Consider the following 23,586-nt stretch of genomic DNA (forward strand, 5'->3'; position numbering starts at 1 on the left):
CTCTTCCTCTGTGAGCAGATTATGCTAGGAACAAAGTTTTCTGCCTGGGTTGTGGTCACAGCTTTGTCCTCCCGTTTTAAGCCTTAATTTGAACACGGAACACACATTTTGTACTTGAGCCTAACCCCCCCCCACAGACACCCACTCACACCACCTGTCTACACAATTCATTGTTGTGTTTTATCTTATCCTGGGGTGGTTTGATTCCTTTTTGTTGCCCAATGCTGTGATTTGAGTTGTTTTTCAACACTACAGTTTTAAATAGTTTTTTAAAAAGCACTCTTCCAGTTCCTCATAAACAGCAGCTTACTTGGGTCTCAACACGAAGCATTTTTACTCAAACTTCTGCTTAAAAACTTCCAAGGAAGGAGATTCTGCAACCTCCCAAAGGAGACCATTCCCACAGTTGAACAGCTCTTTTTATCAGAAAGTTCTTTCGTAAGTCTAGTTGGAATCTCCTTATATTGTACCGTATATTAAACTTGAGTCCAGGTGTTGTTGGACTACAATTCCCATAATCCCTAGCTAGCAGGTCCAGTGGTCAGGAATGGTAGGAATTGTAGTCCCAAAAAAAACAGGGAGGGGAAAGTTTGAGAAACACTGGAAGATACTACATCCCCCAGAAGGCTTTGGGTCTGGATAAGAAAGACCGCTAGGCGTGGGAAGTCCCACAATGCAACAGGCTCTCTGGTAGAAGCATTTCCCGCACTGCAGGTCGCTTTGGGAGCTCATCACGGAAGAGAAGCTGCAGCTGACTTGTAACAGGTGAATGCGGGTGAGAAGCAAGAGAGGGAAGATACGGGTCTAAGGGTTTATCGACACTTACTCTTGAATACCCAACCCCCAAAACGGCTCTATCTTGCTCAGTTAGAGGAGCAAGCAGCAATTCAGATTTCCCCCAGTTTGGCTTTAATCCAACCTAAAGAGCAGGTTTTTCCCTTGGAAAGGAGTGGGATAAGGGGAAAACTGCCCAGACGTGTACTTTCCTAAGCGGATGTGTGAAGAAAAGAGTGGGGAGAGGCTGAATTGTAGAATCAAAAGAATTGTAGAGTTGGAAGGGGATCTGAGGGCCATCTAATCCAACCCCTGCAATAGAGCCATTGGAATATGCAGTTGTAATGCGTAGATATCTAGAACCATGGAGGGAGGAGGGAAGTTGATGACTATGATTGTGTGAGTAAATTGAATGGAATATGAAAACTTGTAATGGAAAAAAGCACATTAAAAAAATTTGAAAAAGAGAATGCCATGTCAGGGCTCTAGCACCAAACCAGAGCCCTTGCTCTGCCCTCCCCGAAGCCAGATATAGCCATACCTCGGGTTAAATATGCTTCAGGTTGAGTGTTTTCAGGTTACGCTCCCCAGCAACCCGGAAGTAACGGAATGCATTACTTCCGGGTTTTGCCACTCTTGCATGCGCAGACGCTCAAAATGACATCACACGCATGCGCGGAGGGGCAAAATATGACCCGCACATGCTCAGATGCACAGTCGTGGGTTACGTTCTACTCAGGATGCGAATGGGGCTCCGGAACGGATCCCGTTCGCATCCAGAGGTACCACTGTAATTGTAATTCTGGTTTTTCTTTTGCCTCTTATATTGTCTTTTCTTGGGCCATGGAATTCCAATTGTAACAGCAATAAAATGAAATATAAAAATAAGATTCAAAATAAAAAATAAAAGAAGTAATTAAAATGCAACTGAACAAACATACAGCATCTGTTTTTCAACAGTCTACAGTTTTAAGTTCTGTTTTTTTAAAAAAAACACCCTCCCAGATCCCATAAATGACAGCTTACATAGGGCTCAGCTGCAAGCATTGTTTCTCAAACTTGAGGTGTTTTTGGACTACAACTCCCATCATCCCTAGCTAGCAAGACCAGTGGTCAGGAATGATGGGAGTTTGTAGTCTAGCATTGTTTGGGTGGGTGCCCAAGTTTGATAAATACTGGAAGAGACTACATCTCCCAGAAGGCTTTGGGTCTGGATAAGAAAGAAGACAAGGACTGGGCAGCCCCAGAATGCAATGGGATTTTGCTTTCTCCCCTCAGCCCTCTTTTTCAAGGAATCTTCTTGGTGGGAAGGGGAGGACGCAGAACAAGATTGTTGTGATAAGGAAAATTAGGGGGTGTTTGCAGGGTGTCCTTAGGGAGTTTTGGGAAGAGAAGCTGAAGCTGACTTGTGTAATGTTATATATAACATATATATGAATGAGTGAGTGGTGCAAGGGCTCAGGTAGCATCCTAGAGCCCCTCACTCTGCTTCCTTAAGCCAAATAATTATATTTATTGTGCTTCTGTTGTTTAATAGAATCATAGAATCTTTTGACTGGAAGGGGTCCCGAGGGTCATCTAGTCTAACCCCCTGCAATGCAGGAATCTCAGCTAAAGCATCCATGACAGAGGGCCATCCAACCTTGATTCAAACTTCCAAGGAAGGAGATTCTGGAACCTCGCAAGGGAGACCGTTCCCACGGTCGAACAGCTCTTATTATCAGAAAGTTCTTTCGTACGTCTAGTTGGAATCTCCTTATATCATATTGTACTGTATATCAAACTTTAGTCCCCAGGTGTTGTTGGACTACAACTCCCATCATTCTTTGCTTGCAGGACCAGGGACCAGGGATTATGGGAATTGTAGTCCAAAAAAACAGGAGCAAGATTGAGAAACACTGGAAGATACTACATCTCCCAGAAGGCTTTGGGTCTGGAAAAGAAAGAACGCCAGGCGTGGGAAGCCCCACAATGCAATGGGCTCTTGCTTTCTCCCCTGAGTCCTCCTTATCAGGGCAGGAAGTGGAGGAGGAAAAACAAGGGGTTTGCAATAGGACTTTAGAGGGGAAAACCTTTCTGTGAAGGCTGCACATGGGGCAGGATGGAGGTCGCTTGAAAGCTGTCCTTTGGGAGCTCATCACAGAAGAGAAGCTGCAGCTGAATTGTGTAACAGGTGAATGTGGGTAAGAAGCCGGAAAGGGAAGACACGGGTCTAAGGGCTTATCCACACTTACTCTTGAATCCCCCCCATAAAAACTGCTCTTTCGTGCTCAGAGGAGCAAGCAGCCATTCAGATTTCCCCCAGATTGGCCTTTGATCCAGCTTACCCATAAAGAGCAAGTTTTGGGGAGTTGTAGTGCAAAAACACCAGGAGACTCAAGGTTGAGAAACAATGCTTGCAGGAGAGGAGCAAGGGGGAAACTGCCCAGACATGCGCTTTCCTAAGCAGATGTGTGAGGGAAAGAGTGGGGAGAGGCTGAATCAAAGAATTGTAGAGTTGGAAAGGGATCTGAGGGTAATCTAGTCCAACCCCCTGCAATGGAGCCATTGGAATATGCAGTTGTAATGGGTAGATATCTAGAACCATGGAAGGGGGGGAAGGGAAGTTGATGACTATGATTGTGTGAGTAAATTGAATGGAATATGAAAACTTGTAATGGAAAAAAGCATATATATTTTTAAGAGAATGCAGTGCCTGGGCTCTGGCATCATACCAGAGCCCTTGCTCTTCCCTCCCCGAAGCCAGATAATGGTAATTATGGTGTTTCTTTTGCTTCTTATATTGTCTTTTCTTGTGCCATGGAATTCCAATTGTAATAGCAATAAAATGCAATATAAAAAATAAGATTCAAAATAAGAAATAAAAGAAGCAATTAAAGTGCAATTGAACAAACATACAGCACCTGTTTTTCAACACTCTACAGTTTTAAGTTCAGTTTTTTAAAAAATACACCCTCCCGCATCCCATAATCAGAAATAGTACCTCGGGTTAAGAACTTTGCTTCAGGATGAGAACAGAAATTGTGCAGCAGCGCAGCGGCAGTGGGAGGCCCAATTAGCTAAAGTGGTGCTTCAGGTTAAGAACAGTATCAGGTTAAGAACGGACCTCCGGAATGAATTAAGTACTTAACCTGAGGTACCACTGTATATGAATGAGTTGTGCAAGGGCTCGGGTAGCATCCTAGAGCCCTTCACTCTGCCTTCCTTAAGCCAAATAATTATATTTCTTGTGCTTCTTTTGTTTAATAGAATAATAGAATCTTTGGATTGGAAGGGGCCCCGACGGTCATCTAGTCCAACCCCCTGGAATGCAAGAAACTCAGCTAACCCATTCAATTGTAAAAGGCAATATAAAAAATAGGATTAAAAATAAGAAATAAAAGAAGCAATTAAAGTGCAATTGAACAAACATACAGCACCTGTTTTTCAACACTCTACAGTTTTAAGTTGTGTTTTTTAAAAAAGCACCTTCCCGGATCCCATACCTAACAGCTTACCTAGGGTTGAGCTGCAAGCATTTTTTCTCAAACTTGAATCCCCTGGTGTTTTTGGACTACAACTCCCAACATCCCTAGCTAACAAGACCAGTGGTCAGGAATGATGGGTGTTTGTAGTCTAACATTGTTTGGGTGGGTACCTAAGTTTGATAAATACTGGAAGAGACTACATCTCCCAGAAGGCTTTGGGTCTGGATAAGAAAGAAGACAAGGACTGGGCAGCCCCAGAATGCAATGGGATTTTGCTTTCTCCCCTCAGCCCTCTTTTTCAAGGAATCTTCTTGGTGGGAAGGAGAGGACGCAGAACAAGATTGTTGTGATAAGGAAAAGCACATTGGATGGGTCTCTTGCAGGATGCCCTTAGGCAGTTTTGGGAAACGAAGCTGCAGCCAACTCTTGTAATGTTATTTATAATGTATATATGAATGAATGAGTGGTGCAAGGGCTCGGGTAGCATCCCAGAGCCCCTCACTCTGCCTTCCTTTAGCCAGATAATTATATTTATTTTGCTTCTTTTGTTTAATAGAATCATAGAATATTTGGACTGGAAGGGGCCCCCGACTGTCATCTAGTCTAACCCCCTGCAATGCAGGAATCTCAGCTAACACATCCATGACAGATGGCCATCCAACTTCTGCTTAAAAACTTCCAAGGAAGGAGATTCTGCAACCTCCCGAGGGAGACCGTTCCCACGGTCGAACAGCTCTTATTATCAGAAAGTTCTTTCGTAAGTCTAGTTGAAATCTCCTTATATTGTGCTGTACTGTATATCAAACTTGAGTCCCCGTTATTGTTGGACTACAACTCCCATAATCCTTTGCTTGCAGGACCAGTGGTAAAGAATGATGAGACTTTGTAGGGTGGGTACCCATATTTGAGAAACACTGGAAGAAACTACATCTCCCAGAAGGCTTTGGGTCTGGGTAAGAAGGCTTAAGAAGCCCCACAGTGCAATGCACTTTTACTTTCTCCCATCAGCCCTCAGGTACTCTTCTTGGCAGGAAGGGGAAGAGGCGGAACAGGATTGTTGTGATAAGGAAAAGCACATTGGAGCAAGACTGAGGTCACTTGCAGGGTTTCCTGTGGGAGCTTATCACAGAAGAGAAGCTGCAGCTGACTCATGTAATGTGTGAATGTGGGGGAGAAGTAGGAGAGGGGAGGTATGCGTCTAAGAGCTTATCCACACTATTGGCCCCCCACCTAACCTCCAAAACTGCTCTTTCGTGCTCAGTTAGAGGAGCAAGCAGCAATTCAGATTTCCCCCAGACTGACCTTTGATCCAGCCTATCCCTAAAGAGCAAGTTTTTCCCTTGGAAAGCAGCAGAGCAAGGGGAAAACTGCCTAGACATGTGCTTTCCTAAGCAGATGTGTGAGGGAAAGAGTGGGGAGAGGCTGAATCACAGAATCAAAGAATTGTAGAGTTGGAAGGGGATCTGAGGGCCATCTAGTCCAACCCCCTGCAATGGAGCCAGTGGAATATGCAGTTGCAATGGGTAGATATCTAGAACCATGGAAGGGGGGGAGGGAAGTTGATGACTATGATTATGTGAGTAAATTGAATAGAATATGAAAACTTGTAATGGAAAAAAGCATAAATATATATTAAGATAATATATATATTAAGAGAATGCAGTGCCAGGGCTCTGGCACCATACCAGAGCCCTTGCTCTGCCATCCCCGAAGCCAGATCATTGTAATTCTGGTGTTTCTTTTGCTTCTTATATTGGCCTTTGATCCAACCTATCCTAAAGAGCAAGTTTTCCCCTGGAAAGGAGTGGGGCAAGGCAGAAACTGCTCAGACACATGCTTTCCTAAGCGGATGTGTGAGGGAAAGAGCAGGGAGTGGTAGAATTAGAGAGTACAGAATCTGGAAGGGGGAAGGGAAGTCGATGACCATGATTGTATGAGTAAATCAATGGAATACGAAAACTTGTAATGAAAAAGGCACAAATAATTGTGTGTGTAGATAGATATATAGATAGATAGGGCGTTGCCAGGGCTCTGGCACTATCCCAGAGCCCTCACTCCACCCTCCCGAAGTCAGATGATTGCATTTCTGGGTTTTTTTGTTTGTGTCCTATTTTGTATTTTCCTTTGCCATAGAATTCTGATTGTAGTGCCAAATTCAGCTAAATCATACATTACAACCTCTGCTTGAAAACCTTCCTGGAAAGTGAGGTGTGTATGTGAGAGTAAAGGGGGAGGTGAAGTCCCCTTGGACTTTTGTTCCTAAAATCGGTGGATGCTCTATTAGAGTGCAGCAGTATCATTGGAAATAATTGGTGGTGGATCAAAATTGGCTTATTTAAATTGTTGGTTGGTAAAATCAAAAACTTATTAGGATACCATTTACGAGAGGACCCCCGAGATCTCGACTGCCTAGGGGCCTCCACAGGGTTTAATCCTGCACTGGTGGTGGCAGGAAAACAATAGGGATTTTCAGGACATAACAGACTTCCCATAAGAAGCTTCTGGTTGTGCGGGGCGGGGGGTAGATTGGCAGACAGGATTATTGGGTTGCCATGCATCTGGAACTTCCTGAAAATAGCCAGGATCCGGCTGTCAGAAATGGTGTCCGGGTGGAAATTGCTGTAATGTCCAGAAAAATCCAGATGTACAGCAACCCATGTCAGAGGTGTAGAATTTGGTGAATTTCCATGAATTTGCCCTGCCCAGAAAAAGCTCAAAAACTTGTGTCCAGATTTTCACTTTCTGAAATATGGCAACTCTAGGGATCCATGAGACACATAATGGTCTGGACAAGTTGAAACAATGGAGGGGCTGAAGGTGTTCTCTGTCTTGAATCCTCCAACATTCATGTCCTCAAATTCGAGTGTTTTGAGAGAGAAGGAGAAACTTCACCCTTTCCACTTTTGTCCTGCCATGCATAATTTTATAAATTTCTATCGTGTCACCTCTCACTTTGCTTTTCTGAAAAGCCCCAAATGCTTTTTGACGTGCGGTGACCTGTATTATTCCAAATGCAGCTGCACCATAGATTTGTATAAGGGCACTATGATATTGTATGGAGAATTTGCCTTTTTCACAGACTCCCTACACACACTGGGCCAAAATCTTTGAGCTGTTCACTATGACCCCAAGGTCTTCTTGCTGGTCAGTCAATGCCAGTAGGTTTCCGAGCACAATTCAAAGTGTTGGTGCAATTCAAAATGTTGGGCTCCTGCCCTGTGGAACACCCTCCCATCAGATGTCAAGGAAATAAACAACTGACTTATAGAACACACCTGAAGGTAGCCCTGTTTAAGGACATTTTTAATGTTTGATATTTTCTTGTGCTTTTAATTCTGTTGGGAGGCACCCAGAGTGGCTGGGGCATAAATTTATTATTATTATTATTATTATTATTATTATTATTATTATTATTATTATTATCTCATAGACCAATGAGAGGCCACTGCTGAAAGTTATATTTTCATACAGGGTGGTAAAAAGAGGCGGCCCCACATCCGTCGTGATCCTCTGCCAAGCCATCAGTTGAAAACCAAGGAGAACGATGCAGAAGTGCCTTTCCCTGGGAGCGATGTTATTGCTGGAGCACTCCTACTGTCGCCCAGCCAGTCCAGGTAGGTCAGTGACTAAATGGTTTTCACATGCATCTGCCCTGTGGAATTCCCTCCCTTTAGATGTCAAGGAAATAAGCAACTAACTGACTTTTAGAAGACATCTGAAGGCAGACCTGTGTAGGGAAGTTTTTCATGTTTGAAGTTTTATTTTGTTTTTAGTCCTCTGTTGGGAGCCGCCCAGAGTAGCTGGGGAAACCCACCCTGTTGGGCACGGTATAAGTACCGTATTTTTCGCTCTACAGGACGCACTTTTTCCCCTTCAAAAATGAAGGGGAAATGTGTGTGCGTCCTATGGAGCGAAGACGCCATAGCCGCGACCCCCTCCCGGCTGGAGAGGTGACGTGCGGCTATGGCATGAGCCTCTATAGCCACACGTCACCTCTCCAGCCGGGAGAGCGTGCGCGGGGCTAAAGAAGCCATAGTCCCGCGACCCTCTCCCGGCTGAAGAGGTGACGCGCGACTATGGCAGGAGCCTTTCCGCTGCGCCTTTCCGCTGAGCCCTGACCTGCTCTTTGGGGCTGGTGGTGGGCTTCCCCCCGCCAGCCCCAAAGAGCAGGTCGAAAGGAACCTGAAACCTGGAGAGCGAGAGGGTTCGGTGCACACTGACCCCTCTCGCTCTCCAGGCTTCCAAGGTAGCTGCCTGAACGGCACCTTGTTTTAGAGTGGGAAAACAAGAGGGGGGAAATTCTCCCCCTCTCTGCGCAGCGCCTCCTGCTGAAGGGGCGCTGGGCAGAGAGGGGGAGATTTTTTTTTTCTTGTTATCCCCGCTCTAAAACAAGGTGCGTCCTATTGTCCGGTGCGTCCTATGGTGCGAAAAATACAGTAATAAAGTTGTTGTTGTTAAAGAGGAATCCAGAGGTCATTGTGCACCGGGGAATCTTCTGGAAAGAAGAAATAAGGAGCAATTTATGCAGACAGTGACATTATGCCACAGACTGTGCCAGAGGAGAGTGTCACACTCACCAAAGGCAGGTTAAGGGGAACACCAAGCCAAGAGGGAGCCGCTGGGGGCACCACAACAATGAGGAACATTGGAAGGGGAGAGTTGTTTGGGGCACCGAATTTCGGCGTTTTACGGGGCGGTGTTGAAATTTCAAAGCCCAAAGTCCGCCATGCATTCACACCTTCCTTGTGCCGGTTCAATGTAGCTTTCAAGGTGGGGGGGGGTGGGATTGTAACAACCTATCACTACCTCATTACAAGGTTTAATAATAATAATAATAATAATAATAATAATAATAATAATAATAATAATTTATTTATACCCCGCCCTCCCGAGCCAAAGCCGGGCTCAGAGCAGCTAACAACAATAAAAGTAACACAGCGTTCTAAAATCAATTCATTCTAAAATCAATTCAAAATCAAATTAATGGCAAGCATTGGGCTAGAGTTCTGTGAGGATTACCAAAGGAAGGGGTCAGGCTGTGCCTTGGCCAAAGGCCTGGTGGAACAGCTCTGTCTTGCAGGCCCTGCGGAAAGATGTCAAGTCCCGCAGGGCCCTAGTCTCTTGTGGCAGAGCGTTCCACCAGATCGGAGCCACAGCCGAAAAAAGCTATGTTTGGAAAAGTTTGGAATTTGAGTCACCTAGCCAGCAAGAAACATAAAAAATGCTGCTGGGAACCTGACCCCAATGATAAGGTGATCTGGATGGCAGCCTTGTACAGTGGTGCCTCGCAAGACGAAATTAATTCGTTCCGCAAGTTTTTTCTTCTTGCGAGTTTTTCGTCTTGCGAAGCACGGTTTCCCATAGGAATGCATTGAAAATCAATTAATGCGTTCCTAGGGAGACCGCCTTGAGACCAGGTCCGGGGACACTCTGTGTCCCCGGACCTCTTCTGGAGGCTGGCGGCGGGAGAAGGACTTTTCTCCCCACCGCCAGCCTTCAGAACAGCCTTCTGAAGGCTGGCGGTGGGAAGAAAAGCCCTTCTCCCGCCGCCAGCCTTCAGAAGAGTTCCTGCAGGGCTGCCTAGGCTGCGGATAGCAGCCTGCTGCCCCACGCGAGGGGCGCTCTGCTTCAGAGCGCCCTCGCGCGGAGCAGATATTCGCAGCTTGGGGAGCCCTGCAGGACTTCCCCGCAGGGCTCTCCAAGCTGCGAATAGCAGCCTGCTGCCCCGCACGAGGGGTCTCTTAAGCAGAGCGCCCCTCATGCGGGGCAGACATTCGCAGCTTGGGGAGCCCTGCAGGACTTCCCCGCAGGGCTCTCCAAGCTGCGGATAGGGGCAGCAGGCTGCTATCTGCAGCTTGGAGAGCCCTGCGGGGAACTCTTCTGAAGGCTGGCGGGGGAGAAGGGCTTTTCTTCCCACCGCCAGCCTTCAGAACAGCCTTCTGAATGTTGGCGGTGGGGAGGAAAAACCTTCCTCCTACCGCAAGTCTTCAAGACAGGTCCGGAAACAGAGGAGAAGCGCTGCGCGCCTTCCCCTCTGTTCCCGGACCTGTCCTGAAGGTTTGCGGTGGGAGGAGGGCTTTGCGGTGGGAGGAAGGCTGTTCTGAATGTTGGCGGTGGGGAGGAAAAACCCTCCTCCCACCGCAAGCCTTCAGGACAGGTCCGGGAACAGAGGAGAAGGCGCGCTGCGCTTCCCCGCTGTCCCCGGAGATTTCCCTATGGGCTTTCGTCTTGCGAAGCAAGCCCATAGGGAAATTCATCTTGCGAAGCCGCTAAAAATCGGAAAACCCTTTCGTCTTGCGGGTTTTTCGTTTAGCGAGGCATTCGTCTTGCGGGGCACCACTGTATACTCACTTGCACATCCTGAAAAGCCACTTCTGTGAGGGAGAGACTTCATCAGGCAAGGCCTTCTTCCACCTGTCTTGTCCCATCCTCCAGTCTCTGCTTCTCAATTTTTTTATTCTACATTGGTGCCCCGCAAGATGAACGCCTCGCAAGACGGAAAACCCGCTAGACGAAAGGGTTTTCCGTTTTGGAGGCGCTTCGCAAAACTAATAGCGCTAATCCGCTAAGCTGTCAATGAGCTTGCTTCGCAAGACGAAAAAACCGCTATACGAAGAGCCTCACGGAACGGATTAATTTCGTCTTGCAAGGCACCACTGTATTATGTTATGCACTGTGGCTTGCTGTTGTGTTAATGATTGTAGCTTGGAAGTTATTTATTGTAATTGTTAAGAGTGGGTTTCTGTTTAATTTTTATATGCTGATATTTAATATTTAATATTATTTTATACTATTATAATGTTTTATAATATAATAATATTTAATTATTTTATACTATTATAATATTTAATATTATTTTACACTATTCTAGTCATTGTTGAATGCTAATTTATTTGACGTAGGTTGCTTATTTTAAAGTTATGTTTTATTATCACATTAGATGGTGTACGTTCTTTGTTTCTTCAGCTTGGGTATCATAAGACAGAAAGACGGTTTTCAAATTAAAAGTGATGATGATGACTAAAGTGAGGCCACTTTGTGTGGAGAACAGAGGGGCTGTGGGCATTATGCCCAAATCTGGGCCTACCCCTGGCTACACTTAATGTAAATTGTGGGGGGTTGTGAGAGCTTTCACAGGTTCAGGCTTCATATCTTGCGTATCATAGCACAACCATTATTCAGTTTGTATTGTGTGGTTCCTTCTCTTCCAGACTCAGACTAACTTTCCACCCTTCTCTCTCTCTAAGCAGATGACACCAGCAGAAATTATACCTGCCCAATCTGTGGCGAGAGCTTTGTCTCCACGTGGGCTCTTGACAGACATCAGAGAATCCACACAGGAGAGAAGGCCCAGAACGGCAGTGAGAGTGGGGAATGTTTTGGTCAGAGTTCAGGGCTTCTGAGCCACCAAAGTACCCGCCAAAGAGAAAAACCCCATAAGTGTGCAGAGTGTGGGGAAGCGTTTTCTCATCGATCCGTCCTTGTGCTCCATCGGAAGGTCCACGCAGCAGACAACTCCTATGACTGCCGGAAGTGTGGAGAGAAACATTCCCCACTCTCGGCTTTTGTGAAGCATCTCAGAGCCCACGCAAGAATAAAACCGTACAAATGCTTGGAGTGTGGGAAAAGTTTCCCTCAGGAATTGCAGCTTTCTGAACACCAGAGACTCCACACAGGAAATAAACGACACAAATACTTACAGTCGGAGACGAGCTTTTCTAGACGGCGGCAACTGGTGAGACGTCAACAGATCTACAAGGGGGGTAAACCCTATAAGTGCATGAAATGTGGCAAATCGTTTGCTCAGCACACTGTCCTTGTGATCCATCGGAAGGGCCACTCGGGAAAGAAACCATATAAATGCTTGGAGTGTGGGGGAAATTTCCCTAGCCGATCAGTTTTTGTGAAACATCAGAGAATCCACACAGGGCCCCACAGATGTGATGGGTGCGGGAAAAGTTTTCTCTGGAGATCACAGCTTCTTGTGCACCAGAAAATCCCCACAGGACAGAATTGCCACAAATGCAGTGATTGCGAGTCAGCCTTCTCTTGTAGGCCACAACTTGTTATTCATCAGCGAACCCATTCAGGAGAAAAGCCTCATATGTGCTTGGAGTGTGGCAAACGCTTCCCCACAAAATCAGATCTTGTTCAACACCAGATAATCCACCCAGGAAAGAAACCATATCAATGCACAGAGTGTGGGAAATGTTTTCTTGATAAATCTGCCCTTTTGAGCCATCAGACGGTTCACAGTGGAGAGAGGCCCCATAAATGTGCGGAGTGTGGGGAAAGGTTTGTTTCGCCGTCAGAACTTGAAATCCATCAGGGAATCCACACTGGGGAGAAACCCTACAAATGCAGGGAATGTGGAAAATGCTTTGCCGGCCTAGCAGACCTTGATGAACACCAGAGAGTGCACACAATAAAGGGGCCTTATGAATGTAGAGACTGTGGGAAATGTTTTTCTACTTCATCACATCTTAATAGACATAAGAAAGCCCACCCAGGGAAGCCATATATATGTTTGGAATGTGGAATGATATTTTCTCATTCACATACCCTTAAGGGGCACCAGAAAAAGCATACAGTAAATAGATGCCATGAATGCTTGGAATGTGGGAAATGTTTTGCTAGGAGAGAGGGTCTTGTGACTCATCAGAGAATCCACACAGGGGAGAAGCCCTACAAATGCTCAGAGTGTGGGAAATGCTTTTCAAGGAGAGACAGTCTTGTAAAACATCGGAGAGTCCACACAGGTGAGATATCCTATAAATGCACAGAGTGTGAGGAATGTTTTACAAGCAAATCACAGTTTATCATCCATCAGAAAAGCCATGCAGGAAAGAAACCCTACAAATGCACGGAATGTGGAAAAGTCTTTACCAAGAGTACGAACCTTCGTAGACACGAGAGAAATCATACTAATTTGGAACCCTACAAATGCGTGGAATGTCGAAAACACTTTGCCAGCCTAGCAGACCTTGATGAACACCAGAGAGTGCACATAGGAGAGGGGCCTTATAAATGTGAAGATTGTGGGAAATGTTTTTCTGTTTCAGCACATCTTATGAGACATAAGAGAATTCACCCAAGAAAGCCATATATATGTTTGGACTGTGGAATGATATTTTCTCATTCACATACCCTTAAGGGGCACCAGAAAAAGCATACAGTAAATAGATGCCATAAATGTGAAGATTGTGGGAAATGTTTTTCTAGGAAACACTGTCTTGTGCTTCATCAGAGAACCCACACAGGGGAGAAGCCCTACAAATGCTCAGAGTGTGGGAAATTCTTTTCGAGAAGAGACGGTCTTCTGAAACATCAGAGAATCCACACAGGAAAGATAGTCTATAAATGCACAGAGTGTGAGGAATGTTTTGCTAGCGAATGGCGGCTTATGATCCATCAGAAGAGCCATGCAGGAGATAAACCCTACAAATGCACGGAATGTGGAAAATTATTTACCAAGAGTAAGAACCTTCGTAGGCACGAGAGAAATCATAATAAATCGGAACCCTAGAAAGCATATCTCATAATCCCTTGGACAATCAATACAGGAGACAAGCCCTACAAATGCTTGGAGTGTGAAAAATGTTTTTCTGAAAAGTTGGAGCTTCTTATACCCAAGAGAGTCCACACAGGAGAGAGGCCTTACCAGTGTGTAGAGTGTGGGAAATGTTTCTCACAGAGAAACCTTAAAAAACACCAGAGACTCCATAAAGAATAGAAAGCATATACGGTAAAGGTTGGGAGTGCGGGAAATGTTATTTAAATAAGATTTTGTTGCAGATTTTTAATAATACAATAAGATAAAAGAAACAAATCTAAATAAAAAACAGAAACAAAGAGAGATGGATAAGAGAATATACCAAAGGAAAACAATATAGAAGAAAAGAAAAGAGAAAACGACTTCTGATTCTCCCGCCTGTCTGTTAGATAAAATAAACTATTAAAAATATTCACCCTAGAATGACATCCAACAGATCTACTTTCTGTTAGGTAATATTTTCCCAGTCTTCTATTCCAAATGTATCTGATTAGTTCATATTCCTTTATAAACAAAAAGTCCAAAGGGGGTTCTCTAATTATTGCTATTAATAAATTTCAGCAATGATTTTCCTCTAAACAAACATATGAACTTTACCTCTATTAACTTCAACCATTCCTCCATAGTAAATGTTAAAATATCTTTCCATCTTTGTCCACACAAGAGTTTATTCTATTTATATATTAAAATAGTATGCCACAATCCTTTTTTTATTGTGTATTCATTAACTGAATTTCCAGGTTGTAGACAGAGACCTTTCTCTCTCAACTCTCTCTCTGTTGGCTCAGGGTGTCTCTTCATTTCTCTATCCATGGCTTCATTCCACTCCTCCGATATCACAATTCTACTTTTTCATTCCTCTGCAAAGAGCTTTTCCATTTTCTGGCAACCCTTTATCGAAATTGCTCCCTGAAGTCTCTGTGTCCTCTTTGTTTTTTTGTTTTGTTTGTTTTTTTAAAAAAATATTTTATTAAGGGTTTTCTTGTTTTACAGTGTAAGTGTAATGCCTCGTATTTTTTTTCCCCATGTAACATTTTTACAAATCCATTTCATTTGTTGAGGCACCTTCACCCCGGTATGGCTCCTCTTTATCACATACACAGCCCAACAGGACAATGACAATAATCCACCAACAGCATACAAATCAATATGGCTAACCTGACCCAAAACACCCACCCACCCCACTCACACACGAAAACAAAGATCACCACAGCCAATCACAAACAAACAACCACACCCTAGGCCAACCCCAACCTCTCTCACCACCAAAAGAACACAAGTGAACAACACAAGCACGCTGACATCTGTGTCCTCTTTGTTTCCATTTCATCCTTCTCTCTCTCTCTCAGTTCTTATTTGATGTTTCAAATACAGATTTACAACAAAACCAAATACATTTCCATATACAGAGTTTTCTCCGAATCTTGAGACACCCCCATCCCCTCCATGGGTCCTAATGTCAGCGTTTTCAACTGCTTATTATTATCAAATCTATATTTTATATCTATCCATATTATCCATCGAATTTGTTACATTACAAGTGAGATTAAAATCCTGCTAATGTTTTCATTTGCTTACGGTAGTCTCCTAAATAAATTATAAATAAATTATAAATAAATAAATTATAAATTTCCCCCATTCTTTCTTGAAGTTTTGTCTTCTTGGTTCCTGAACTTTCCAGTCAGTTTTGCCATTTTGGCATGGTCCAACAGCTTGATTTACCATTCTTCTCTGGGCGCGATTTTGTCTTCGTTCCACCTCTAGCCTAGGAGCAACTGTGTGGCTCTTGTCACATGCATAAAAGGTTTTCCTGCTAATAAAAAAGCTTCTGTTTTTTTTATATATATACAAAAGTTATTTTAAACATTTTTTTTTCAATTCATTATATATCATCTCCCAGAAAGCTTTTACAGTGGTGCCTCGCAAGACGAAATTAATTCGTTCCGCAAGTTTTTTCGTCTTGCGAGTTTTTCGTCTTGCGAAGCACAGTTTCCCATAGGAATGCATTAAAAATCAATTAATGCATTCCTATGGAAACCGCCTTCAGACCAGGTCCGGGACAGTCTGTCCCTCGACCTCTTCTGAAGGCTGGGGGGGGACAAGGGCTTTTCTTTCCCACCCCCAGCATTAAAAAAAACCCCGGGACAGCATTTTAAAATGCTGGCGGGCAGCAGCGAAGGCTTCGCTGCCACCCGCCAACATTTTAAAAAACCCTGGGACAGCGGAGGACTTCTCCGCTGTCCCGGGGCGATTTAAAAGCCCCCGGGAAGGCAGGCAGGGGGGACAAAGACTTTCGCCCCCCGCCAGCTTTCAGAAGAGGTCCTGGACCTCTTCTGAAGGCGGGCGGGGGGCGAAAGTCTTTGCTCCCCTCCGCCTGCCTTCAAAAGCCGTCCGTTCTCCCGGGAAGGCCCGCCTTCAGAAGATGTCCTGCCTTCAAAAGCCGTCCAGGATAGCGGGAAGCGCTTCCCTGCTATCCCGGACTGCTTTTAAAATGCTGGCGGTGGGGAGCAAAGCCTTTCAGCCCCCGCCGGCCTTCCTAGACCTCTTCTGAAGGCCGGAGGGGGGGGGAAGGCTTTGCTCCCCACCGCCAGCATTTAAAAGAGGTCCCCGGAGATTTCCCTATGGGCTTTTTTCTTGCGAAGCAAGCCCATAGGGAAATTCGTCTTGCGAAGTGCCTCAAAAAACGGAAAACCCTTTCGTCTTGCGAGGCATTCGTCTTGCGGGGCACCACTGTATTACCTCACACAGCCACCACATATGATAAAAGGTACCTTCTTTCTCTTTACATTTCCAGCAGGTATTTGTACTGGTTCTATACATTGTTGCTAGCTTACTAGGAGTCAACTACCACGGCTACATCATTTTCATATAGTTTTCTTTCAGCCCTAAATTTCAAATCCGTTTTCCATAACTTTTCCCAACCTGCAATCTGAATGTTGTGCCCCAAGTCCTTTGCTCAGTGTATCCTTACAGATTTGACCTGTTCATCTCTTGTGTGCCATTCCAAGAGCAATCTGTACAAAATATATATACAAAAACGTAGCATTTCATCCTTCTCTAGTCCACTTTCATTCCCCATTTCATTAAACTCAGCTCTAATCATTTTTATTTGCTCATCAAGGAGGATGCCAACAGTCACTGGAATGCCCAATGACATGTTTGCCATAAGGAATGTGCCTGATCTTATTAACAATTCAATCTCGTTGTTGTTTAGTCCTGTCTGACTCTTCGTGACCCCCTGGACCAGAGCATGCCAGGCACTCCTGTCTCCCACTGCCTCCCGCAGCTTAGTCAGACTCATGTTGGTAGCTTTGAGAACACTGTCCAACCATCTCGTCCTCTGTCGTCCCCTTCTCCTTGTGCCCTCCATCTTTCCCAACATCAGGGTCTTTTCCAGGGAGTCTTCTCTTCTCTTGAGGTGGCCAAAGTATTGGAGCCTCAGCTTCACAATCTGTCCTTCCAGTGAGCACTCAGGGCTGATTTCCTTCATAATGTATCGGTTTGATCTTCTTGCAGCCCACGGGACTTTCAAGAGTCTCCTCCAGCACCATAATTCAAAAGCTCCCATTTTTTTGGTGATCAGCCTTCTTTATGGTTCAGCTCTCACTTCCATACATCACTACTGGGAAAACCATAGCTTTAACTATACAGATCTTTGTTGGCAAGGTGATGTCTCTGCTTTTTAAGATGCTATCTAGGTTTGTCATCGCTTTTCTCCCAAGAAGCAGGTGTCTTTTAATTTCGTGACTGCTGTCACCATCTGCAGTGATCATGGAGCCCAAGAAAGTAAAATCTCTCACTGCCTCCATTTCTTCCCCTCCTATTTCCCCTCCTATGATGCGAGCAGTGGCCATGATCTTCTTTTTTTATGTTTAGCTTCAGACCATATTTTGCGCTCGCCTCTTTCACCCTCATTAAAAGGTTATTTAATTCCTCCTCACTTTCTGCCATCAAGGTTTTGTCATCTGTATATCTGAGGTTGTTGATATTTCTTCCAGCAAACTTATTTCCAGCTTGGGATTAATCCAGCCCAGCCTTTCGCATGATGAATTATGCATATAAGTTAAATAAGCAGGGAGACAATATACAGCCTTGTCGTACTCCTTTCCCAATTTTGAACCATTCAGTTGTTCCATATCCAGTTCTAACTGTAGCTTCTTGTCCCACATAGAGATTTCTCAAGAGACAGATGAGGTGATCAGGCACTCCCATTTCTTTAAGAACTTGCCATTACTTGGAGGTGATCAGAGATAAAGTCTTGATTGACATGCATAAATTGAGATAACACAAGGAACCAGGGGGAGGGATTCAGTCCCATAACGTGGATTTAATACTATGTGAATACAGTTGTTTGAAATCTTTTTTTCCATTTTTATCATCTGTGATGATTTGGTTTAATTGTGAAAATTAATAAAAATATTTATTAAAAAAGATACAGGTAGGTAGCCGTGTTGGTCTGCCGTAGTCGAAACAAAATAAAAATAAATAAAAAAGATGTGTGCACGGACACAAAAGCTCATACCAATAACAAATTTACTTGGTCTCTAAGGTGCAACTGGAATGAATTTTATTTTATTATTTAAAAAAAGAGGAATAAAAGAGCTTCATAGTGTTCTCTCTTATCAAAGCACATTCCAGTGACTTTGTATATTGCAACTTGTGAAGGGGCAGCGGGGAGCAGGAGATGCTCCATTCTATTCCCCAGCATCATTGTGGGGATGACTCTTCCCTTGGTGTCAATTTGCTCTGCATCGGAGTGAAAAGGGAAGAGATGGAGGGAAGGAAGGAAGGAAGGAAGGAAGGAAGGAAGGAAGGAAGGAAGGAAGGAAGGGCTTGCGGGAAATGGCAATTGAATCATAGAATCATAGAATCATAGAGTTGGAAGAGACCACAAGGGCCATCGAGTCCAACACCCTGCCAAGCAGGAAACACCATCAGAGCACTCCTGACATATGGTTGTCAAGCCTCTGCTTTAAGACCTCCAAAGAAGGAGACTCCACCACACTCCTTGGCAGCAAATTCCACTGTCGAACAGCTCTCACTGTCAGGAAGTTCCTCCTAATGTTTAGGTGGAATCTTTTTTCTTGTAGTTTGGAACCATTGCTCCGTGTCCGCTTCTCTGGAGCAGCAGAAAACAACCTTTCTCCCTCCTCTATGTGACATCCTTTTATATATTTGAACATGGCTATCATATCACCCCTTAACCTCCTCTTCTCCAGGCTAAACATGCCCAGCTCCCTTAGCCGTTCCTCATAAGGCATCGTTTCCAGGCCTTTGACCATTTTGGTTGCCCTCCTCTGGACACGTTCCAGTTTGTCAGTGTCCTTCTTGAACTGTGGTGCCCAGAACTGGATGCAGTACTCCAGGTGAGGTCTGACCAGAGCAGAATACAGTGGCACTATTACTTCCCTTGATCTAGCTGCAATACTCCTATTGATGCAGCCCAGAATTGCATTGGCTTTTTTAGCTGCCGCGTCACACTGTTGGCTCATGTCAAGTTTGTGATCAACCAAGACTCCTAGATCCTTTTCACATGTATTGCTCTCAAGCCAGGTGTCACCCATCTTGTGTTTGTGCCTCTCATTTTTTTTGCCCAAGTGCAATACTTTACATTTCTCCCTGTTAAAATTCATCTTGTTTGTTTTGGCCCAGTTCTCTAATCTGTCAAGGTCGTTTTGAAGTGTGATCCTGTCCTCTGGGGTGTTAGCCACCCCTCCCAGTTTGGTGTCATCTGCAAATTTGATCAGGATGCCCTTGAGTCCATCATCCAAGTCGTTGATAAAGATGTTGAATAAGACCGGGCCCAAGACAGAACCCTGTGGCACCCCACTAGTCACTCTTCTCCAGGATGAAGAGGAACCATTGATGAGCACCCTTTGGGTTTGGTCAGTCAGCCAGTTACAAATCCACTGAGTGAATTGAATCTGATTCCAGATCTTCAATTTATACAAGGTTGGATGAGGATGGTAGAGAAAGAGAATTTCCCCTGCCCATATCTGAAAAGCTCCATGGTACAGCATTCCTGTGTGGGAGATGAAGCTGAGACTAGTTCGCCAGCCAAAGGTGTGTTGGAAACCCCTTGCAGTATAATCAGTGGGGTTTTTTTTCTGGGGGCTCGTGGGGGGTACGCATGCCCTTAAACATTTTGTGAATCAAAAAATGTCCTAGATCTAGGACAAATATTTGCTGGAAAAGCAGGGAGGCTGAAGGTACATAGCTCCACATGTAGTGGAACTGTAATAAGAGTAGGCAGTTCTGGGAAATGACCTGCAATTGACTTAAGAAAATGTTCAAATGCTCTCTCCCTAAGAAACCAGAGGCTGTCCTGCTAGGAATTATGGGAAATGGAATTCCAAAAAAAGTAGAAGAGTGTACTTATGTACGCCACAGATTTCAACCAGAAATCTGGTTGCAAAAGGATGGAAGGGAGAGGATATCCCAACCAAATTGGATCGGATTGGCAAAGTAAATTAAGAATATGCTGAATTAGCGAGATTTATCAGCAAGGTTATGAGATATCTCAGATGAAAAAGATTACTAGAGAATGGGATATTTGTAAAGTCTATGTCAAATAATAGTGTCAAATGATAAATCCGTTAGCAGGTTTTGATTGAGCTTCTCTGCTTTAAGAAGGACAATTTTACAAAATCTAATGTAAGTTAAATAACAAGGAGAAAAAAGTCAATGTGCGGTTCTAAAGAATTTAATTTGAGAACATAATGGGAAGATCGATGTCAAGTTTAATTACAAAATAGTGTACAAACAAGTATCAAACAATGAATGAAGAACTGCTTATTTCTATTTTGTTTATAACATTTACTGAAGATTTTGGTTGTACGGTTTTGAAACCAATAAAGCATTTTTTAAAAAAATTGTGAATCTACGTTTGGCCTCACTGGGGGGTAGTTTTTCAATATGAGTAGGGAAATGAGAATACCCCTAACATTTTTTAAGAAAAAAAGCACTGGGCATTGTTGTTGTTGCACTGGGCATAATGATCCATGACTGACTGCATTTTGACTCCCAAGGTGGAAAGGATTCCTCCTGAGAGCCCTATGACCTTTGGCTGCAGCCCTCTTAACCTCACTTTCCTGGACGTCGCCTTCTTCTTTGGCGATCACTCGTAGCCGGGTAAGATTGTCTTCCATGAACACGGGCCGTAGCAGCGAGTCCATGGAAGGAAGCCCCCGTTGAGTGAATTGGGACTTAAGAGAGACGCGGTTAGCAGGATTGCAGCCGTTGTCATTTTGCACTTCAGAGAAGCCTCACGGACCGTCCCATCTGTCCTAGACTGGAGGAAGGGGGACAAGATGGAGGGCAGACCGAACCCCCTGCACTCTTCTGAGGGTTGAGAGGAAATCAGAGAGGTTGCAACATGGCACCCAGCTGGTCACTGCGAGAACAGCATGGGGGACTAGATGGGCCGCTGGCCTGATCCAGCCCAGCACTTCTTAGGTCATTCTGGCTTATTTAAACATATTCTGCCACATCCTTCCTTTAAAGAGCTTTCGATTGCCTACATTGGCCATCATCACGACAGACCTGGGAGGTAGGCTAAGTTGAGAAAGGCTAGCTGCCTAAGATTCTTTTCGTTACAGAATGCGATGGTGATTTTTGGTGTTTTCCAACAGCCCACGAATGTTTTAATAATAATAATAATAATAATAATAATAATAATAATATATTTACACCTGTAAATTATTATTTAGACCGTGATATCACTCCATCTGACAGGAGAGGAGGAAAACAGAAGGTACCATGGAGGCAGAACAATGGACTCCATCCTAATGCTTCAAAACAAAGGTGGCAAGAGTTTTGAGTTGATAGGATGAAGCCCATTGCTTCTGACTGGAACATTTCTTCTCAAACTCTGAGGTTTGGGTTGTGAGTGTTGCTGCTTTTTAAGACAAAACAGCACCATTTACACGCAAGATATTAGGCTCAGGGGAACTGCAAGGTTTAGTGAGGTGTAGACACACAGAGAGAGAAACTTTACAAATAATAATAATAATAATAATAATAATTTATTATTCATACCCCGCCCACCTGGCTGAGTTTCCCCAGCCACTCTGGGCAGCTCCCAATCAAGTGTTAAAAACAATACAGCATTAAATATTAAAAACTTCCCTAAACAGGGCTGCCTTCAGATGTCTTTTAAAGAGAAGATAGCTGCTTATTTCCGTCACATCTGAAGGGAGGGCATTCCACAGGGTGGGCGCCACTACCAAGAAGGCCCTCTGACTGGTTCGCTGTATTCTCACTTCTCACAATGAGGGAACCACCAGAAGGCCCTTGGCGCTGGACCTCATTGTCCGGGCTGAATGATGGGGGTGGAGACGCTCCTTCAGGTATACTGGGCCAAGGCCGTTTAGGGCTTTAAAGGTCAGCACCAATACTTTGGATTGTGCTTGGAAACGTACTGGGAGCCAATGCAGATCTCTCAGGACTGGTGTTATGTGGTCTCGGCGGCCGCCCCCAGTCCCCAGTCTAGCTGCCGCATTCTGGATTAATTGTAGATCCGGGTCACCTTCAAAGGAAGCCCCATGTAGAGCGATTTGCAGCAGTCCAAGCGGGAGATAACTAGAGCATGCACCACTTTGGCAAGACAGTCCACAGGCAGGTAGGGTCTCAGCCTACAGAAGGAGCTTTTTCTTGCTAGGCTTTGGAAAGGAAAGGCTCTTTTGCAGGAGGGGAGGCGACTGAGCGTTGCTTCCAGACAGGAAAACACTGGACTAAGGGAGGAAGATATGCAGACTAAGGGAGATCTGCGGCTGCCAGGAGCTTGCTAGGTCCCTCCTGGAGACTTGAGCTCCAGACACTGATCTTTCCGGGTCTTGTGCATCTGAGCCCTTTCCTGCATGCAAAGGACGAGGCTTGGGAGAACTTCACGGAGAAGCTGCTGCGCCTGACTCCTGTAACATGTGAATGCGGTGAAATGCGGGTCAGACTTTGATCTTTGGGATCACTAGAGGAGGGAGGGTCGCCTCTTCCCTTTCCTTTGCAAGGGGCATTGGCGTGAAGGAGGTGCGGGAGAGGCGGCAGAAATGAAAGAACATTTCATTTTTGTGAGCAGGCAGCGGTGGGACGTCGGCGGTCCCTTTCCCCTGGGCTGCTAGTAGTCTTACTCAGTTTTTTCTTCCCTTTTAATTTTTTGTTTTGTTTTTCATACTTATCTTGCATAAAGTGAGATTGCATCAGGCTGAATTGATTGTCACTGTTTTTCTGACTTGGAGTGCTTTGTATGCCCTGCTTTGATTTTCAATAAATGAAATCTTTTAAATGGGGGAGGAAGTAGGATTTTTCACATACTTCACGACTAAAGATAAGATGTTTCAGAGGTGAAGAGTGACGAAAATATTTTGCTCATGGCTTAAAACACATTTTTTTGAATTCTCTACCTCAATGTACTCTTTGGAAGAAAGCTTTTATTAATTTAAGCAAAGCAAGAGAAGCCAAATAAGCAGTCTAACTTTTTTATTTTTTTAAAAAAATCTTTATTGAAAGTTCAAAAAGTACCTAATTATACTTGAACTAAACGTGGTGAGACGTAAATAAAAGAGAGAAAAAGAAACAAAAACTATGTAGAGGGGGAAATGAATGGGGGAGGGGGGAACCCCAAACTGTATCTTTTACAAGGTTGTTATTGTAACCTTAACCTACTAACAGGGCTTGTATAAATGGATAAAAAAATTCATTGAATTTGTCCATGGTAAGTCTGCATTTATATGCAAGTCGTTTATATGTTGTGAGTCTCCAATCCATTCGTAGAAGGGAGCCGCATTGTTATTTTTC

At 44.4% G+C, this 23,586-nt stretch overlaps 4 protein-coding genes across 9 annotated transcripts in view; 3 read left to right on the top strand and 1 right to left on the bottom strand.

Annotated features, from left to right (window-relative positions):
• LOC310837528 (uncharacterized protein) overlaps positions 1 to 23,586 on the top strand; it is a 331,410-nt gene that overhangs the window by 291,045 nt on the left and 16,779 nt on the right. The window lies entirely within an intron of this gene.
• The window catches only part of LOC310837236 (uncharacterized protein), a 501,393-nt gene that overhangs the window by 138,027 nt on the left and 339,780 nt on the right, over positions 1 to 23,586 (bottom strand). The window lies entirely within an intron of this gene.
• LOC310837598 (uncharacterized protein) overlaps positions 1 to 23,586 on the top strand; it is a 202,246-nt gene that overhangs the window by 42,263 nt on the left and 136,397 nt on the right. The window lies entirely within an intron of this gene.
• On the top strand, positions 676 to 14,093 carry LOC310837309 (uncharacterized protein). Of its 2 annotated transcripts, none has more exons than XM_083723684.1 (4): positions 676 to 775; positions 4,798 to 4,998; positions 7,713 to 7,855; positions 11,489 to 14,093. In XM_083723684.1, the coding sequence occupies exons 3-4, from the start codon at positions 7,786 to 7,788 to the stop codon at positions 13,765 to 13,767; spliced, it is 2,349 nt and encodes a 782-aa protein (XP_083579810.1). In that variant the 5' UTR covers positions 676 to 775; positions 4,798 to 4,998; positions 7,713 to 7,785; the 3' UTR covers positions 13,768 to 14,093. The 2 variants fall into 2 exon arrangements, with proteins under 2 accessions (XP_083579810.1, XP_083579811.1); XM_083723685.1 differs by having other exon boundaries at positions 11,492 to 14,093.

The sequence above is a fragment of the Podarcis gaigeae genome, assembly GCF_964106915.1.
Source record: "Podarcis gaigeae genome assembly, chromosome: 2".
In the NCBI taxonomy this organism is placed as follows: Eukaryota; Metazoa; Chordata; class Lepidosauria; order Squamata; family Lacertidae; genus Podarcis; species Podarcis gaigeae.